We start from the raw sequence: 21265 nt of genomic DNA, 5'->3' as shown, positions 1-21265 counted from the left end.
GCCATCTAAGGGTGGGTCCCCCAGAGAATCTGCCTGGCTGGTGAGGACCCAGCGCCGCCCACAGCGGACCTTCCTCAGGCTCCTGGTCCTACTTCTGCACTACCAAGTTCTATTTTACATCTAACTTCACACCCTGCTCCCCAGCATCTGAAAACCAGCAGAGCTAGCCCTCCAGGCAGCCACCCCTGAGGATGGAATGATTAGCTCTTTAACCACGACACCAGGTCACACCTCTGCGTATCTCTGCATTACAAATCACAAGGTAGCCGCAGCCCTCCCTCCCCGTCCCGGGGCTCACCGCCCCATCCCTCCAGCACAAGGCTGCAGCCTGCGCCCACACGGAGGTGACAACGGCCCCCCTGCCTCCCTGGCAGACGACTGTTCCCGAAGGCTCCCGCGGGCCTGCCCAGAGCGCTTGCTCATCAGACATTTGCAGGCTGGCTGGCTGGCTAGACAAGCAGATGAGGGGGGATGAAGAGCCTCCTCCAAGCACTTCTACAAGAGGAGAGGGAAGAGCTTGCCCACGAGGAGCTCTCAGGACAGGAGCCCAAAGACTGGGGTAGAGGAGCTGTCGGTCAAGAAGGAAGTCTGGGACAGCAGCGGGGGCTGCCCTGCCTGCCCTGACCGGCCCGGCTGCACCCTCTTCTCCAGGCTGCCGAGGAGGGCCGTGTTCTGGTCCCCGGGTCTGGCTGCTGTGGAGGCTGCAGGGGTGCAGGGAGCTGATCCTGTACAGAGGGGCCCTGCTGCTCCTTTTGCTCTAATCAGTATCCTGTCCAGGGCCCCCAGCCACCCCAGCTGAGCCTGGTGTGTTCCTCTCTGACAGGGCCACTGGCTCTCAGGGTTCCACTGAGCTGGAGAAATATGGTGGGCATTTCTAGAACCAGCCGCTAGGCTAATGTACTGATCCTGATCTCATCCTCACAGCGCCCCACTGAGGGCGGTGCTGCTGACCTATCTCGCAGACGAGAAAACCAAGGCCCAGAACTGGGCAACAGTGCGCAGCCAGGATGTGGCCCGTCACTGTACGGCCCTCCTGCCTGGCCCTCTCCCTGAGGTCCCAGGGGCAGCTCTAGCAGGAGACCGTGGCCTTCGGGCTCTAGGCGTGCCAGGTCTAGGACGGCTCATGAGACCTGGAGCACTGGTTTAGAACCAGCTAGATCTGAGTTCGAAACCCAGCACTGGCTCTTTGTTGCTGTGTACCCTTAGGTGCATCATTTCTCTGTGCCAAATGGGAATAATCACCCACACTGCTGCACGCGTCAGGAAACACGACAGCACACGGATGTCACTCAGGTTGGTGCCAGACAGAGTGGGAGCCACAGGGCTACTTCCCTTCTGCTCTTGGCCTTTCTAAAATGGACCAGTTGGTGCAGTGGTTGAGAGTGCGCCCGCCGATGCAGGGGACACGGGTTCGTGCCCCGGTCCGGGAAGATCCCACATGCCACGGAGCGGCTGGGCCCGTGAGCCATGGCCGTTGAGACTGCGCGTCCGGAGCCTGTGCTCCGCAACGGGAGAGGCCACAACAGTGAGAGGCCGTGTACTGGAAAAAAAAAAGGACCGGGACGGTGGGGCTTGGAGTCTTGGAATTTAGGAGATGGGTGGAAGGTTTCTATAATTATATCAAACAAGCTAGGCTGTCAGAGAGGAAAGAACCGTGGTCAAAGGTACACTGGCTGGATGAGAAGGCTGAATTAAAAGCACACACACTGCCTGGAATCCAAAAGCAGTTATCAGACAGCGTGTCCCTGGAGGCCAGGCTGCCTGTCCAGGGGCCTCTCTCCACAGACCCCACAGGATTCCCAAGATGCTGCTGTGTGTGATCCAGGCCAGGCGCCCAGAGCAGTAAACAAGGCAGTGCCCTCTGCTGACAGGGCTCTTAGTAGAACTGCAGAGGAGACAAGGGGTGGGCTCCCTCTGTAGCCCCTTCCTCCCACCCACTTCCCCTGGGTTTAATTCCTAATAGGTAAGGGATTCTGCCCCAAGTTCAGGTCAATGAACACCTCAAGGGCCCCCGAAACTACAGTCAGCATTTCTGTTCACATATACGTATATGTGTGTGCAGTCTGGGGAAGAGCCAGGCCAAAGCTTTTATCTGATTCTCAAAAGCCCCCAGGACCCTTGTCAGGTTAGGAATCTCTGCTGCTATAAGGCTCCCATCCCCACCAAGGTAGAAGGGAAAAAACGCCAAGGCCTGACCCCACTCGGCAAGTGTGCTTTTTAATAAGGAACTCTGGAAGACCGGCGCCCTTTTAAGCATCAAAGGAATGCACCCTAGATAGAACATTCTAGGCCCTGGCACAGACAGACAAATATCTGGAGGCAGAGTCCAGCCTGCAGTTTCCCCAGTCACACAGACACTCATTCCGTCTGGGCCCATGTAGCGGGTGCCCTGAGAAAGAATTAACTTATTCTGTTTCTTTCTTCTTTCAAAAGGAAGGGCCTGGAGCGCCAGCTTGTCCTCACTGGGTGCTCCTTCCTTGCTTTGGCTAGGGAGCCCTGGAACCCTTGGAACACCACCAAGAAGCCTTCCCCCGGACTCCGGACCCGAGGTGTCTCCACGGGAGGATGGTTCTTGGTAACTGAGGCTGGACTGTCCCGACCCGACCTACGCTCCTGGGCTGGCCGGTGCCCTGCACCTGCTGCTGGGCATGAGCACGGTGGGACCCAGGCTGAGATGATCCCCCCACCCAGCCCCAGACGCCAGGCAGCGCAGCCAAGGGGCAGCGCCTCCGTGCCGACGGGCGGGTGGCGGGTCCTGCAGCCCCACAGCGACACCGCGTGGCAGAGAGGAGAAACGGCAGTCCCCGCCTCTCCACCTCCCAGCCGTGAACCTGAGGCCAAGGGCTAAAGCCCTCTTCGACGCTGTTAACTTTTACTCTTGAACTGGGTCAAGCGCAGGGAAAAGGTCTGTGGTTTGCAGGGGCTTTGTGATGACTGAACGAGCTCACGTCTCTAAACATGCCTGGCGCGTGACAGGGCTTTAGCCAGTGTTCGTCCCTGCGTGTCCCCCGAGACAACATCCTCACTCCCTTGCCTGAAATTAAGGGAACCCTTATAAACTGCAGCTTTGCCAGAATCTTCCAGGGAGGGCAGAGTTCACCAGCAGGGCCTGGCAGAGAGGGCACAGAGGAAGTAAGTGTCCTGGAAGGCCAGCCTGGGCCCGGTGTGAGCCAGACACGAGGGCTGGAGCGAGGGCCCCGGGGGCTGAGGGGGCAGAAGCGTGGAAGGGAGGAGGGGAGCCTCTTGAAGAGGGCACTGGGCAGGGAGAAGCAGGCCTGGCCTCCTTCACCACTTCCCCAGTATGTGGCCCCCGGCGCCCTTGCTTGGCGCCCTGACAACTGAGGCCACACCACACCTCCCCAGTCAAGGCTTCCCATCCTCAGCGAGGACCACCCCCACCCTTCTACTCACTCCTTGTCCCCAGAGAAGTCTCCTCGGCCTCAGGCCGCCAGGCCCAGGCCCACCCAGAGGGCCGCCCCACAGCCTCCCAGCTGGGCCCCTGGGCTGAGCGGTTACCGTTTCTGCCCACGAGCATCCAGAGGAACCGCGGGCAGGCCACTTCCACCGTCTGTCCCAGCGCAGAGGAGGGCCAGCAGCTCGTGTTGTCCCACAGCCCCTGGCAGCCTGACGAGGAGAGAAGCGGAGTCAGACGGGTCGCAGCGTGGACGCAGGGCCTCCCCAGCACTGTGGCACCAGCCCCAGCACCCGCGCCTGGGCGTCCCCACTAGCTGCGCTCCCGGGACCAGGAACCGCGGCGTCTAATGGGCCCTGTCACCTTTGGGGCGGTGGCCTCGGCATCTACATGGTGAGTGCTCAGTGCTGCACACACACAGGGACACGCCATCTCACATAAGCCTCGCGAGGGCAGGGCTGGGCTCCTCCGGAGCAGAAGATGGAGCATCTCCTGGCCTCTGCTCGCACCCTCTGACTCCATGGCAGTGAGCCTGCAGCCTGGCTGCACAGTACAACCACCGGGGAGCTTTAAAAACATGCCTAACCAGGCCCTACATCCAGGGAGCCGGATTTCATCGGTCCTGCGTGGCGCTCAGGCATGATGCGGTGTTAAAGCTTTCTGGGTCATTCTACCGTGATGGCAGGGTTGAGAACTTTGTCCCATGATTCTCAGACTTCAGCTCGTATCAGAATTATCCAGAATGCTTGTTAAAACACAGATGGCTGAGACCCCACCCCCAAAGTCTTGGTGGAGCCTGAGAATTTGCATTTTTAACAAGTTCCCAGGGGAGGCTGGTGTTACTGGTCTGGGACCACACTTTGAGAACCGCTGCCTTGGCTATGGAAGTAGCGCTGCATTTGTGGTAGGAACGTCACTGAGGATGCTGCTTTCACCGCACTGGGTTCCCTTGACGAGGCCCCCGCCCCACCCCTGAAGGAGAACATGGTCTCAAGGCACCGCGAAGCTGGAGTTACGGTGAACAACTAGTATACAGCTGTCCTTATAGACACTGAATTTGAGGCTGTTTCCTTTTTGCCGTGTTTGGCTGCTAGGAAGCTCAGAGCCAGATCTGTGGCCCACTTCTGGTGACAGAAAGGCTTTGAAGTGAAAAGACTATCAGGTGTCTTCAAGGCAAAACTAGGCGTTGTCCAATCACAGCCTTCTGGGTTACCTGATTCTGGCCTTTTACGTCCTTGAGCTATTTTGCAACTCTATAAATTGTAGACAACTGATGTCCTGTCCAAAGGCATTTGAATCCACATTTCTATCTCTTCCTTTGCATTTGTATGACTATCAGTTATCTACAATTTATACAGAATTGTTTTCAGCCAGTTTTGCATCTATTTGTAAATTCATTTTACCGCCTTATACGTACAGTACTTTGAATTTTCCTGTGAACCAGTGGTAGCATCTTGCTGGTTCTCTCATTACTTAGGGACAATGTTTGGCAGGTATTCATTTTGCATTTGCCCGTGAGTTATGATTATACTCTGTTAAAAATGATCATTTAGGGCTTCCCTGGTGGCGCAGTGGTTGAGAGTCCGCCTGCCGATGCAGGGGACACGGGTTCGTGCCCCGGTCCGGGAGGATCCCACATGCCGCGGAGCGGGTGTGCCCGTGAGCCATGGCCGCTGAGCCTGCACGTCCGGAGCCTGTTGCTCCGCAATGGGAGAGGCCACAACAGTGAGAGGCCCGCGTACCGCAAAAAAAAACCCAAAAACCAAAAACAACAACAACAACAAAAATGATCAGTTAACATAACCACCCACCAATTCTCCCAAAGTTGGGTCCCGGGGGAACAAAGCCAGGGAACTTGCTCCTGTGACAGGCTTCTGGGGGCCCATGCCACCTGGGAGGGCATCACCCGGGGAGGTCTGGAGCAGACCGGAAATACAGCTGAGGTGACACCCATGAGGTCAGCAGTCACCCCACATCTGGTTTGGGGAGCACAGAGCAGACCACACTAACCCAGAGCCCCAACCTTCAGAGAGAGAACCCAGACTCCTGAGGCCCACAGACCTGGGCTCCAATCTGCCTCACCACACACTCGCTGCCCGAGCCCGGTTCCTCACTCAGCTCTTTTAGGGGAAACAGATGCCTTCCTCCTGAGGTTGTCCAGAGGAGGAGGAGATCAATGTCACATGGAAAGCCCAGCACTCAGTGGGTGCAGGGGAATTACAGTTCCCTCCTGCCGTCCTCCCCAGTCTTCTTCCTCCCCAAGCCCTTTCCTGTTTCAGCCTGGCATGGGGAGGGCAGGCCAGGCTGGGTCCTCTGAATTGCAGGGCAATTTTTAGCTGCAGGGACTGGCAGATGCGTGTGGTTTGAAGGGGGCCCTTGGATTACCCAGACGGCTAATTCCCAGCTTTTGTAAAGAGCAAGAGTCGCTTTCCAGGCATGAATAAAAACCAGGCTCAAAGCATCAATATCCTCCTTGACACCCTCGTCCACTCCATGTAAAGTCCCCTGGTGATCTGTCCCACTTCAGAGGCTCTGATCCTGCAGTGGACGTCAGAATCACCTGCGAGATTCTAATTCAATCATCCTGAGCCCCAGCAATCTGCATGTGAAGACCTCCCTACAGGCGCTGCTGTATGTGTCATCAGGCTTTGCTTTGAGAATCTCTGCACTGCACCTCCCCACAGCGAAGGCCCCTGTTTCCGGGCTCAGACCAGCCTTGGGCTCCCAGGAGCACATCCAAGATGATGGTGAGAGGCCAGGGAGGTCACAGTGACATCACCTCCTGGTGCCTGGGTGCAGATGGCTCCCCCCACCCCGGGCAGACAGTCCGGAGAGCAGGAACCTGATTCCTGACTGCTGGACGCCTGTGCCCGCAAGGGCTGTTCAAGGCACAGGCGTCCACGAGCGTCTAAGGAATGGATGAATGCCCCAGCCTCCGGCCCCTTCCCTTCCCCATCGCCCATCCCTTGTAAATGGGCTTTCGCCGTGATGCCCACTTGACTTCTGAACCCCACGCTAAGGTCCTGGCCTTCCGGTTCTCTGCCACCAGCTCCGCTTTGGTCCCAGCAGGAGTCACTCTGTGCTTCACACACAGCAGCTCACTGAATGCACAGCAGTGCTGCCAGGCGCCCGGCTCTGTCCTCGGTTTACAAACGAAGCGGCAGAGCAGGGAGAGGCAGGTTCCTGGAGTCACACAGCCAGGAACGGACAGGCTGGGAGGTGACCGTCCAGCCAGGCTCCGCCCACCTGCCTGTCTCCAGTGCACCAGCCCCAGCTTCCTGGAGGAGGGTGTCTGGGGGGCTCTGGAGGTGGAGAGCCCCGGGAGGGACAGAGAGGCTGTGGCCCTGGGCAAGGAGGGGAGGGCCATGGAGGAGAGCCGCCATGGGCACACAGGGCGGGGCCTGGATGGGGCTCCCACAAGGACAGTGAAGGCATCCAGGAGTCCAAGGACCAGGTGCCTGCGTCCTTCAAGGAATGTGGGACTTGAGACCCCCTTGGATATTCCTGAGGCTTCACCCCAGCTCTCACAGAGCACCCCGAACGAGGGCGGGCTGGACCTTCTCTCTTCCTGAAACTCCCCAGGGCACCCAGGCAGGGTTCTGCCACTTTTGGGTGCCGGTCCTCCAGATTTCCACCATGGACGTGGCTCACCTGGCCCCCGGATGCCCTTGGGACAGTGACACGGTCCTGAGGGCCCTGGACAGACGAGCACAGTTTGCCTCCGCTCTGAGTTCTCCCACACCTGGAGGCTGGAGGGTGAGGGGACCCCTCGGCCTTGTTGCTTCTGAAGAAGCCCCACCGGCTCAGGCACACCTCCTGGGAGCAGACGGGGCATTTCCCCACTGTGGAAACACATGGGAGTCTCTTCCCTCACTTTGGGAGAAGTGGCTTCAGGGCTGAGGCTGGCCAGGTCAGCCAGGGCACTGGTCCATGGCCCCAGTCCACGAGGCCGGACGACCCATGTCCGGCTGGCCAGACAGATGGGAAGGGGGCCAGGGTGTCTGGCGGGCTTCCTGAGCTGGGGCATGTCAGGCCAGGCCCACAGGGACACTGGCCTGTGCCGGCAGAAGGCCGGGCGGGGGCGGCTGGTGGGGACTGGGAGGGAAGCGGGATCCCCCTACAGCTGGTTCACACCCATGCCCTTCCTATCAGCCAAGTAGGGAGAAGAGGCTGGGAAGGGGCCGTCCAGCCCTGTGCTGGACACACAGCAGGCACTGTGCACCGCAGGGGTCGAGTAGGGTTCCCGTCCCACGGCAGAGACGAGGAACCCAGGCCCCAAGAGGCAAAGTGACATGCAGGGTGACAGCAGGACTGGTAGAGCTGAGATCCCACCGCCAGGCTGACCACTGGCGGTAGGAGGCCTGGATGCTGACTCCACATGCCATCTCTCACGTCCCAAGCCCTGTGACATGGCCACACTCTCCCAGCCTTGGCCTCGCTGTCTGGGCAGGGCAGGGCAGGTGCTGGCAGACCCAGGGGACCAGCGTGTGAGGAGCGCATGGTGGCGGTGTGCCCCTTTAGCTGGTACATGGTTGAACCCTTTTAATTTTAACAGCTGTACTTTTTTTTTTTTTTTTGCGGTACGCGGGCCTCTCACTGTTGTGGCCTCTCCCGTTGCGGAGCACAGGCTCTGGACGTGCAGGCTCAGCGGCCATGGCTCACGGGCCCAGCCGCTCCGCGGCATGTGGGATCCTCCCGGACCGGGGCACAAACTCGTGTCCCCTGCATCGGTAGGCCGACTCTCAACCACTGCGCCACCAGGGAAGCCCCAAACAGCTATACATTTTTAAAAAGAGAATTGAACATGCATGAAAAGGTTATAGAACAAGCACCTCACAGCTGTGACTTTGAGGGTTACTACTGTTTAGGATGAGGCTAAGTTAAAAAAAAAAAGTCAGTTGAAAAAAAAGGGAACCCTCATGCACTGTTGGTGGGAAGGTAAGCTGGCGCAGCCACTGTGGAAAATGGTATGGAGCTTCCTCAAAAAATTAAACTAGAGCTGCCATATGACCCAGCAATGCTGGACACACACCCAAAGGAAATGAAGTCACTATCTCAGGAGCGATCTGCACCCCACACGCACTGCAGCGTTATCTGCCACAAAGTACGGAGACAGCCTAAGTGTCCATCAAAGGGTGAATGGGTAAGGAAAAGTACAGTGAAATACTATTCAGTGAAATATTATTCAGCCTACTGGGATTCCCTGGCGGCCCAGTGGCTAGGACTCTGCACTGCAGGGGGCATAGGTTCGATCCCTGGTCAGGGAACTAAGATAGTGCGTGCCACGCCGCACAGCCAAAAACAAACAACAAAAAGGAAATCCTGCCATGTGTGACAACACGGCCGAACTCAGAGGACGTTATGCTCAGTGAAGTAAGCCAGACACAGAAACACAAACACTGTTATCATCTCCCTGGTATGTGGAATCCAAAAAAGTCAAACTCACAAAAGCAGAGAATAGAATGGTGGTTACCAGGGGCTGGGGCTGCAGGGAAAGGCGGAGAGGTTGGTCGAAGATTCCAGAGCTGCAGTCAGATATGATGAATAAGCCTAAGAGCTAACATACAGAGTGCTGAAAAAAAGTCAGCCAATTGATTTAAAGGAAAAAATATTAAGGAAACCACAGTACATAAGGTGCATGGTGCAAGCGGGCTGGAGGGACTATGGCCGGGGGAGCAGGGGTCTGTGCGGCCCCCCGGATGCTTGCAGGGACCCCTTTTCCGCGGCTCCAGGGTGTGAGTGGAGGGCCTGACCCCACTCCCCACAGGCTCCTGCTCTGAGTGTGGGGAAGGCTGCACAAGTGGAACAGGAAAGGGAAGGGGGCGTCCTGGTCTGGCCTCCCCTGGGGCTCTGGCTCAGAAGGGACGAAGCACAGAACTCGGGTCACTGTGGGGGGCTGGGAGTTTTAGACCCAGAGCAGTAAAGCTCAGCGCCTGAGCCGGGATTGAGGGGGACCCATGAGGTAAGGGATAGGGGAGCTTTGTACACAGAGCCACTAGGGAGGGCTCAGCGACTCTGGGAGGGCAGGGCTGGAATGAATGTAAACTGGCTGCTGCAGGGCAAGCAGGGCCCAAGGCATCCCCACAACCCTCCACCATCTCTGAGGTCATCTGCTGACACTGACTGCCTGGCTGGAGGGGAAGGGATGGAAGGGTGTGCAAGTTTAAGTAGGGAAACAAGAAAAGACACCATGGGACCACAGATGTCATCTGGAGGGGCCAGGGGGGTGCCTGCCTGGTGCCCACGGCACAGCATGGCATCCTCGGTTGAAGTGAAGTGTGGTGGAGACGGACTGAGCCTTGGACACGCCACTTACCTCTACGAGCCTCACTTTCCTCATCTATAAAATGGGCATGGTAACGTCCCCCAGGATTTTGGTGGGAATTAATGATTTGTGTTTGCAGTGGATCTTTTTTTCCTCCTGGTTATTTGTTTCCTTTTTTCTGTCCTTCCTCCTCAGATTACTAGTTCACAGTCTCCAAGGAGGGCAGGAAAACTTACGCTCTCCCTGACTTGGGCTTCCAAAGGTCCCTGGGGCAGGGGGATAAAGAGGAATTCTGGTGCAATCAAAACGCTTAGGAGAAAACAGAAGAAGAGCAAGACTTCCCCTCAGACTAGGGAGATAAGGGGTGATGTGATGAGCAGGCACACAGAAGGTTCCAGAAAGAGGCATGAGTGCACTGCTGCCCATTCGCCCCAGATGGCGGGAAAGCCCAGAGGAGAAACGGCTGCGGGAACACGTCCAGATGGGCAGGACCGACAGCCTGTTTCCTGGCTTCATCATGGTCAGGGTGGGTTAGAGGAACTGAAGGCCCAGGGTGGCAACGGCATTTAAAAGCATGGCACAGGAGCGACAGCAACGAGTCTGGGGGTGTTCCTCTTTAAGCCAAGAAGCACAAACCATTCCACAGAACTATCTTGGGGAGTAGTGGGGTGCCCACCACCTAGAGAGTTCAAGCAGAGAGGGTCATGCAGTTAGGAGGCTGCATGGGATGAGACGAAGGACCCTTTGAATGTGAGGCTGAGCGCCGCTTCCCTGAGGCAGGCTGGCTCTTTTGCCTGCGGGAGGCTTGCTCAGTGTGGCCTCTGAGCCCCGGATGCCTCTCCTCCCTTCCCCGAAGGCACACGGAGCCTCCCCTCCCCCGAAGGCACGCCAAGCCTCCCCTCCCCCGACAGCACAACGAGCCTCCCCTCCCCCGATGGCAGGAGCTGCATCTGGGGCCTGAAAAGTCCTCCTCGTCCTCCCTGGCTGAGACGCCTCCTTTCACACCGCCTCTCACACTACATAGACATTAACTGGTGTCAACAGTCTCTCTCTTCCTCTTTTTTTTTTTTTCTTTCCAAATGCTAATCTTTTCTTGGGAGGGTGAGAATATCAGTCCCTCACAGCTCAGTCTGGATTGTAAAATAGACAATCCTCAGGATTTGCACTCAAAAGATATGGGCTGAGAGTCCTGTTCAGCTCTGGGGGATCCTGTGCCTCTGAGAGCCTCAATTTCCTCATCTGTGAAGTGGGGATGACAACGGTACTTACTGCACAGGTTGTTTTAAGAACTGAAAAAATATGTCAAAAATGCTACATGAACGTAAGTTACTTGTTTCTGAAAAACAAGCCCAGATCAGTAGTGCCAAGGAAAGGGTGAAGAGAGCTGGGCTCTGGGCAGGGGAGGGAGGTCCCAGGTTGCCTGGCTGCCAGTGGCCCTCAGGAGCCAGGAGAAGCCAGAAAAGGACTGGAATGTTTGTTAGAGAAACTGCATTAAAAGCCAGCACGTAAGACACACTGATAGCAGCGCCACCACGTGGACGAACCTTGGAAACATTAGTGCAAGGAGGTGACACAAAGGTCACGGACTGTGGCTCCATTTGTTATGAAATGTCCAGAGTCAGCAAAAGCATAGAGACAGGGAGTGGATGCATGGTTGCCAGGGGCAGAGCGGGGGCAAGATGAGGAGGGACTACTCAACGGGTACAGGTTTCATTTTGGAGTGATGAGAATGCTTTGGAGCTACATAGAGGTGGTGGTGGTTGCACTGTGAATGCACCAAATGCCACTGAGTTGTTTGCTCTAGGATGGTTAATATTGTGAATTTCACCTCAATAAAAAAGCACTGCCCTCCCGCCACCCGCTAGGAGCCAGCCCATGTTCTTTGGGAGTGGGCAACCAGCCGGCAGAGACAAGAGGAAAAGGGGATGCTGTGTCCCCATTTTGAAGGCGAGGACACAAAGGTCCAGAGAGGATCGGGGTCTTGCCCAAGGTCACACGGCCCCTAAGTGACAGAGCAGCACACCTGCCCAGGTCTGTCCAAACTGCTAAGCCCACATCCTTCCTGCCACGGCACTGTCTCTTGGGAACATTCTTCCTTAGGGAGAGGCAAAGCCCTTCAACCGGCCAGCTCTGAGGGGGTATCAGCTTCTGAAAACAGAGCAATAAATAGCCGGGTAGAGCATGCCATGCAGCTATTAGGGTGACCCTGAAATGTTCCCACAAAATGTTCCGAAGGCCTTGGCCACCTAACCCGGAATAGCTGAAGAGTTAATTTTTTATTCGTGATAAGTGTGCAGGGCTTGGTGACAGCTCGTTTCCTGGGACTCTTCTGGCGTTCAAACATTAACCTCCTCCCCAGGGAAGACCAGGCAGCTTAACCATTAACCTACACCCCCAACAGAGAGTCCGCCAGCCCCTCCCCGCCTCAGGCGCCAGACAGATCCTTGCTGGGGACGGACGGCCTGTGGGCCCAGGTGCCCAGGACTTCAGGAGTCGTGCTCCTGAGTGGAGGTTATGGGGCCGGATCCCCCCCAGGCGGCCTCAGCCCCGGCCCCCATCCCCGCAACCTGGCCCTGATGGGGATCCGCGGGGCGGAGCCTGACCAAGGGCTCCATGCCTTTGCTGTTTCTCCTGTCTTCATTCTTTGAAGAAATCTTCCCCCGCGGCCACATGTCGGTTCTAAGCTCCACGATGGGTCTTCTGGCTCAGCTTTCTCAACCTGACAGCAGAACAGGCCTGAAGACTTTCCCAGGAGTCCAGGTCCTCGGAAGACTCAGAAGTCTTCTGGCTCACGGGCTTTTAAACCAGGTTTTCAAAGCAACAGACCCCTTTTCCTAAATGAAAATTGCAGAAGGCCAAAATGCAAAACAGATGCAAGCGGCCCGAGCCTTTGCCCCGTTCACCCAGCTGCCACGGCCTGGCCAGACACAGTTGCAATTACTGCGTGTGCAGCACAGCCCCATCGCACACGAGGAGAGCGAGGTCTCCCCAGGGAGCTCACGGCAGAACCCGGCAGGAGTCCCACTGCGCCTTCTCAGCCCTGGATGCACAAGTAGGACCCCATGGGAGCCTCTGGGGACAGAAGATGGCTAGACCTGCTCCAGGTCGGTGCTCCAGGTCTGGGCACATGCGCAGCCTCCCAGGAACTGCAATGTGAAGTTGGCTTCCACAGGGTGACGGGCCCCCAGGTCAGGCTCTGGGGAGCACTCCCCATGGGTGACGTGGCTACACTTCTCACCACAGCTGGTCTGTGACGAGCGGGGCAGGCCGGGGGCGTCCATGTCCTCTGCTGCAAAGGCTCTGCTTCACCTCTCTCTCTCTCCTTCAAGTCTCCTCTCTCTCTGCTCTCAGTCAAACGTCTGCACTCACTCATTCACCCAGTAAGTCATCAACAAACACACAACTACTAGGTCTTGCAGGCCCTGTGCCCTGCACTGGGGAAAAAGAGGAAAGTGACACAGTCCCTCCCAATCCAGGAAACACATCCCTACGATGCAGTGCAGAGGTGCCAGGAGGGAGAGAAACAGAGGGTCCTGCAGAAGTCCGGGTGGCCAGTTGCACGGGGAGAAATCGTTCCTGGAGGAGTCTAAAGAGGAGAGTGGTTGGCAGAGTGGAAAAGAGGGAATGGTGTTGAAGCAGAGGGATCAGCATGTGCAAAGGCGCAGAGGCATGAGAGAAACGTACACGGTCAGGAAGTTGTAAGCAATTTGGTTGAGCCAAGTGGAAATGTCTGGGATGGATGCGTGGACAAGGGAGTGAGGAGCTGAACCTCATCCTGCAGCCACTGGGGAGCAATAGGACATTTAAACACTTCAGATGCTTATTTTTAAAATAACCGTCTGTAACTTCTCAGTGTGAACTAAAGTTCACCATCATCTCTCCTAGTGGCTTGCCATTCTAGGCTTTATCCCTCAGGCCTGAATGCAAGTCCCACACTCTGTCACGGGAATTTCTGGCGTTCACCTTGGGGACATGCAGGCAGCTGTAGTTTCTGGGGTGACAGGAGGACCCAGGAAGTCAGGAGGCTGTGGCTCAATGGTGGGCCCCTGTGAGCCATAAGACTACTGTCTGGCTCCCCCGAAGAACCTGCCACAGCCAGCAGAGGGGAAAGAAAGGCTCAACCTATGGAAGGAAGTTGTCATCCTGCCCCGTCCCTCATGCAGAGGACGGGTGACTCCACTGAAGCCCATCGCAGCACCTGCACTGCTGGGCCTCTGCCGCCCATGGCACCATCTTCCTCCTGTCCCCGGCTGCTCCTGATGGATTCATGCAGGGGCCCGAGGCCACTCCTGGGCCCTCTCCTCCTCCCCTTCCCTCACCCTCTCCTCCTGCAACCTCAGCCTCAGTTGCCAGCCAGACAGAAGTGTTCCCCAGCCCGGGCCTCCTCTGGAGCCTCCACTCCGTGTGTCTAGAACTGAACTCACGACCTTCATCTCTTCTCCCCCAAAATACTCCCCCCTCCTCCCTGGAAGTGCTGCAGCCACCTTACGACCAGGAGGCGAATGCCACACATTGAGCAGAAAGACAGGAGGAATCTGGACACCTGGGAACTCTGCACCAGCTCTGGATCTTTTGTGGTGTCTAAGAAACCAACCCCTATTTGATGAAGCTCGCTTACCAAGTCTCTGCCACATGTGCAAAAGCACATTCCTAAGCCATAAGAGAGGAGTCCAAGCTCCTTTTTTCTCACCATTCTCACCTCACAACAAGAAGTGCTAAATATTTTTTGAACGGATTCTTTCAATTTCACACCAACCCCATAAAACAGATGTTGAAACTGAGGCCCAGAGACATAGAACTTGTTCAAGATCACACAGCCTAATTTAAAAGCCTGGGCTCCCCGTTCCCCCTCTGCACCCCTCTTCCTCTCTCTTTCTTTTGGAAAATGCAGAGATGGGGCTGCCTTCCCCTTGCAGCCACACACATAGAGCCGCCATCGCCACCAGAGGGCAGACAGTTGTGTTCAGGGAGCGGGATGCGGGACGGGAGGGAGGGGAGGGAGGGGAGGGAGGGGAGGGAGGGGAGGGGAAGGCCTGGTGGACACAGCTGAGAGGACCAGAAGGCACAGCGGCAGCCGCGGTTTGGGGGCAGCCAGATTCCTGGGAGGGGGGCGGGGAAGGAGTCACCGGCCTGGCCGTGGGGGACGAGAAAGTGGGCGACCAACAGTCCAAGGATCCCAAGAGCAAAGGCCATGACTTGGAGATTAGAGTACTGCAGAAGGACCTGTCTGGTCTGTACGCCGACAAGCCAGATAACCTAGATGGAAAGGATCAATTCCCAGAAACACACAACCTACCAAGACGGAGGTATGAGCAAGTAAAAACTCGGAGCAGACCTCTAACTAGTTGGGAGATGGAATGTGTCATAAAAAATGTCTCAACAACAAAAGCCCAGATGGCCTCACTGACAGGGTCTACCAAATGTTTAGAGGAATTAACACCAAGCCTCCTCAAAGGCTTCCAGAAAACTGTGAAGGAGGAAACACTTGCAAAATCATTCTATGAGGCCACCATCACCCTGATACCAAAGCCACACAAAGACTCTACAAGAAAAGAAAACTACAGACCAATATCTGCGATGAACATTGATGTAAAAGTTCTCAACAAAATACTAGCACGTTGAATTGAACAGCACATGAAAACAATTATACACTATGACCAAGTGGGATCTATTCCTGCGATGCAGGGGTGGTTCAAAATGTGAATATTGCTCAATGCGATACACCACATTAACAAAATGAAGAACAAAAACCACAGGATCATCTCAGCTGATGCAGAAAAAGTATTTGACAAGATTCAACACCCTTTCATGATAAAAAACACTTACACTAGAAATAAAAAGAAACTATCTCAATATAATAAAGGCCATTTATATATAAAGGCCACAGTGAACATCATACTCAATGGTGAAGCCTGAAAGCTTTTTCTATAAGATCAGGAACAAGACAAGGACACCCACTTTTGCCACTTGTATTCAGCATAGTACTGGAAGCCCTAGCGTATAGCAAGTAGGCAAGAAAAATAAATAAAAGGTGTCCAAATTGGAGGAAAGAAGTAAAATTATCTCTGTTTGCAAACAATGTGATCTTATGTGTAGAAAACCCTAATGATGCCTCAAATGGACTCACCAAAGTGACAGGGTAGATATAAAATCAACACACAAAAATTAGTTGCATTCCTATACACTAGTGAGGAACAACCTACAAAGGAAATTATGAAACAAATCCATTTACAATAGCATTAAAAAGAACAAAAACCTTACGAATAAACCTAACTACCAACGTGAAAGACGTGCACACTGAAAACTACCAAACACTGCTGAAAGAAATTAAAGGCACAAATAAATGGAAAGACAACCTGTATTCATGGATTAGATGTCTTAATATTTTTAAGATGTCAATACTACCCAAAGTGATCTACAGATTCAATGCAATCTTTATCAAAATCCCAATGACAGGGAGTTCCCTGGTTGCCTAGTGGTCAGGATTATGGGCTTTCACCGCCATGGCCCAGGTTCAATCCCTGGTCAGGGAACTGAGATCCCGCAAGATGCATGGCACAAACAAAACCAACAACAACAAAAAAATCCCAATGACAGAAATATTTCATTTAATATTTATGTATTTAATATTATTTTCAGAAATAGAAAAATTCATCCTAAAATTCTTAATGGAATCTCAAAGGACCTGGGAATAGTTAAAACCATCTTGAAAAACAACGAATTTGGGGATCTCATACTTCCTGATTTCAAAACCCATTTGAAAGCTACAGTAATCAAAACAGTGTGGTACTGGCATAAAGACAGACATATAGACCAATGGAATAGGAAAGAGAGCCCCCAAATAAACCTTCACATATATGGTCAAGTGATTTTTTTACCAAGGTGCCAAGACCATTCAATGGGAAAAGGACAGTCTTTCAACAAATGGTGCTGGGAAAATTGAATGTCCATGTGCAAAAGAATGAAGATGGACCTTTACCTTATACCACACATAAAAATTAACTCAAAAATGGACCAAGGACCTAAATGTAAGAGCTAAAACTATAAAATTCTTAGAGGAAGTTTCATGAGATTGGATTTGGCAATGCTTTCTTGGATATGACACCAAAAGAACTGACAACAAAAGTAAAATTAGATATGTTAGGTTATACATCAAACTTAAAAACTTGTACATCCAAGGACACAATCAACAGAACGAAAAGGCAACCTACAGAACGACAGAAATCATTTGCAAATCATATATCTGATAAAGGGTTAATATCCAGAATATATAAAGAACTACAACTCCATAACAAAAAACCAAACAACCCTACTTAAAAATGGTCAAAGGACTTGAAGGGACGTTTCTTTAAAGAAAACATACAAATGGCCAAGAAACACAGGAAAATATGCTCAACACCACTAATCATCATGTAAATGCAGATCAAAACCTCAATGAGATACCATAGGCCAATCACAAAAAGACAAATACCGTATGATTCCAGTTATCTGTGGTACCTAGAACCATTCAATCCACAGAAACAGAAAGCAGAATGATGGTTCCCAGGGGATAACAGAAGAGAGGAAAAGAGTTGTTGTTTAATGGGTATAGAGCTCCAGTTTTGCAAGATAAAAGGTTTGGAGATTGGGTGCACAGTAATGTGAACTTAACACAACTGTACTGTACACTGAGAAATGGTTAAGTTGATGAAATTTACATGTTTTTTTAAACTTCTTTTTAAATTTCTTCAAAGAAGACATACAGATGGCCAACAGGCACATGAAAAGATGCTCAACATCACTGATCATCAGGGAAATACAAATCAAAACCACCACAAGGGCTTCCCTGGTGGCGCAGTGGTTGAGAGTCCGCCTGCCGATGCAGGGGTCGCGGGTTCGTGCCCCGGTCCGGGAGGATCCCACATGCCGCGGAGCGGCTGGGCCCGTGAGCCATGGCTGCTGAGCCTGCGCGTCCGGAGCCTGTGCTCCGCAGTGGGAGAGGCCACAACAGTGAGAGGCCCGTATACCACAAAAAAAAAAAAAAAAACCATCACAAGATATCACCTCACACCTGTCAGAATGACTATTATCAAAAAGACAAGAAATAACAAGTGTTGACAAGGGTGTGGAGAAAAGGGAACCCTCGTGCACTGTTGGTGGGAATGTAACTGCTTCAGCCACTGGGGAGAAACTATGGAAAGTCCTCAAAAACTTAAAAAATAGAATTATCATATGATCCAGCAATTCCACTCCTGGGTATTTATCCAAAGAAAACAAAAACAGTAATTAGAAAAGATTCATGCACCCCTATGTTCACTGCATTATTTACAATAGTCAAGATACGGAAGCAACCCAAGTGCCCATCAACAGATGAATGAACAGATAAAGAAGATGTGGTACATATATACACAATGGAATGTTAGTCATAAAAAAGAATGAAATCTTGCCAGTTGTGACAATATGCATGGACCTAGAGGGTATTATGATAAGTGAAATAAGTCAGACAAAGACAAATACTATACGGTTTCACTATGATTTCTATGATTTTATAAATGTGGAATCTATAAAACAAATGAACAGACATAACTAAAAAGAAACACGTTACAGAGAACAAACAGGTGGTTGCCAGAGGGAGGCAGGGTGGGGGAGGAAAGAAATAAGTGAGGGATATTAAGAGATACAAAGTCCCAGTTGCAAAATAAATGAGTCACCGGTATGAAATGTACAGAGTGGGGAATGTAGTTAATAACTATGTAATATCTTTGTATGGTGACACATCATAACTAGACTTGTCTTGGCGATCATTTTGAAACGTATAGAAATATTAAATTACTATGTTCTGTATCAGAAACTAACATAGCGTTGTAGGTCCATTATACTTTGAAAACAATCAAACAGACAAATTCATAGACAGAGATCAGATTTGTAGGTACCAGAGGCCGGGCTGGGGGGAATTGCAGGAAGGTAGTCAAAAGGTACAAACTTCCAGTTATAAGATAAATAAGTAGTAGGGATGTGACGTGCAGCATGATAAATACAGTTACCACCGCTGTGTGTTATATGTGAAAGTTGTTAAGAGAGCAATCTCAAGAGTTCTCGTCACACCATTCTTTTCTATTTCTTTAACTCTGCACCTATAAGAGATGATGGTGTTCACTAAACTTCTTGTGATAGTCACTTCATGATGTATGTAAGTCAAATCATTATGCTGTGCACCTTAAACTTATACGCTGCTGTATGTCAACTATATCTCAATAAAACTGGAAGAAAAAGAAAGAAATAAAAATGGTTAAGACAGTAAAATTTGTTACATGTATTTTACTACAATTAAAAAAACAAAGCAAAACACTGACAACATCAAATGTTGTCAAGGACGTGGAGCTACAGGAACCCTCATTCACTGCTGGTGGGAAATTAAAATGGTGCAGCCACTTGGAAGACAGTTTGGCAGCTTCTTACAAAACTGAACATGCTCTCACCATACGATCTAGCAACCATTCTCTTTGGTATTTATCCAAATGAATTGAAAACTTATGTCTGCACAGAACAACTTGATTTAGAATTGCCAAAACTTGGAAGCAACCAAGATGTCTTTCAGTAGGAGAATGGATAAACTGTGGCACATCCAGAGAGTGGAATATTCTTCAGCTCAAAGAAGAAATGAGCTACCAAGCCATGAAAAGACATGAGAAAAACCTTAAATGTATATTACCAAGTGAAAGAAACCAACCTGAAAAGATTACACACTGCATGATTCCAACTATATGACTTTCTGGAAAAGGCAAAACTATGGAGAGAGTAAAAAGATCAGTGGTTGCCAGGGGTTAGAAGAGAGAGCGGGATGCATAGGCGGAGCACAGAGGATTTTCAGGCAAGAGAGACTACTCTGTATGATAGCATAATTGTGGATACATGCAATCATACATTTTTCAAAACCCACTGAATACGAACACTAAGGGTGACCCCTAATGTAAACTGTGGACTCTGAGTGACGATGGTGTGTAGGTTCATCAGCTGTAACCAATGTAGCACCGGCTGCAGGATGCTGACGGTGAGGGAGACTGTGTTTGGGTGGGAGCGGGTAGCAGAGAGTATGTGGGAATGCTCTGTACTTTCCGCTCCACTCTGCAGGGAACTGCTCTAAAAAATAAAGTCTATTAAAAAGAAATTCACATCACATAAAATTAACCATTAGCCATTTTAAAGCGTACAATCAGTGGCATTTAGTACATTCACAGTGTTGTGTGACCGGCACCTCTATCCAGTTGTAGACATTTCACCACCACCAAAAGGCAGTTCCTACACAGTTACTCCCCAGCCATTTCCCCTGAGCCCCTGACAACCACGAATCTAACTTCTGTCTCTATGAATTTGTCTAATCTGGACATTTCATACAAGGAGAATCATATAACACATGACCTCTTACAACAGACTTCTTTCACTTCACGTTTTTTAAAATTTATCCATGTGGTAGTATCAGTACTTCATTCCTTTTTAAGACTGAATACTGTTCTATTGTATGTACAGACCACATCTTCTTTACCCATTCATCAGCTGACAGACACTTGGGTTGTTTCCACCTGTTGGCTATTGTAACCCGTGCTGCCAAGACCTTGCCTGTACAAGTCTTTGTCTGACTATCTGTAAAGGATTCTTCTCGTAATGCTACATCCCTCCCTGCCCTTAGATGAGTGAAAGCAAAGCAGGTAAGTGAAGGAAGGGAACAGAAACAAAATTAACATGTAAATATCAAATTAATAATATTTACAGTCCCGACTAATAACAAATATTTAAATTAATAATATTTAAGAAACACCTGTATTAACATACTTTATCTCATATATCTTTATAATTCTGATGTAGACTTCATCACCTGTGTTTATAGATCAGTAAAGCAAGACTCGGAAGGTTAAATAATTTGTCCGTGTTCACACAGCCGCTGAGGGTCAGCCAGCAATGGACTCCAAGTTTTCCAGACCCCACGCTGCCTCTCCCATCAAACTAGCAGTAGAGGTGAGAGAATGGGTGAGAAGTACACTGCCTTGATAAGTAATTCTCACCAAAAGCTTACCTTGGTGAAGTCATCATGCAGAAGCTAATGGTTCAACAACCCTGGCTGTAACCACAAACTCAGAGAACCAAAGAGAGGCGATGACGTGGTTTCTCTGGGTGTGTATAGACTGGTCACCAGGGTCACTCCAGGCCCTTCCCCTCAGCTTATTCTCTGAAAGGACGCAGCCGCTCCAGCCCCTACCTGCCCCCAACCCAGTGGACCTGGACGCAACTCACATCCCAGAGTGGGCCCAGGTGTGCACGTACCTGGGGCCGGGTGCCTGGCCCTCTCCTCGGCGAGTCCCTGCAGACACTGGTCCCGCTCTTCCCGCAGCACCTGCAGCACAGCGCACAGCCGAGGGAGGGCTCCCACCTGCAAGCCCAAAGCCGAGAATGCTCGTCACTGCCACGAAGCTGAGTCTAGTACACAGGGCGGGGCCAGACAATGGAGACTCAAAATGAGGAAGACAAACGAGTAAATATGACAAAAAAAGAGCATGCTCACAGATACAGACAACAAACTTGTGGTTACCAGCAGGGAGAGGGAAGGAGGGCAA

General features: G+C 51.9%; 1 protein-coding gene across 1 annotated transcript in view; it reads right to left on the bottom strand.

Moving 5' to 3' along the window:
• The window catches only part of SCTR (secretin receptor), a 58749-nt gene that overhangs the window by 31650 nt on the left and 5834 nt on the right, over positions 1-21265 (bottom strand). Inside the window, exons 2-3 of the mRNA XM_060151196.1 lie at positions 20976-21081; positions 3517-3624 (exon numbers count right to left, since the gene is read on the bottom strand). Of these exons, the coding sequence (XP_060007179.1) occupies positions 3517-3624; positions 20976-21081 (214 nt within the window). The remainder of the gene's footprint in view (positions 1-3516; positions 3625-20975; positions 21082-21265) is intronic.

This window comes from Lagenorhynchus albirostris, chromosome 6, assembly GCF_949774975.1.
Source record: "Lagenorhynchus albirostris chromosome 6, mLagAlb1.1, whole genome shotgun sequence".
Taxonomy (NCBI): domain Eukaryota; kingdom Metazoa; phylum Chordata; class Mammalia; order Artiodactyla; family Delphinidae; genus Lagenorhynchus; species Lagenorhynchus albirostris.
This window is presented reverse-complemented; position numbering and strand designations above follow the sequence as displayed.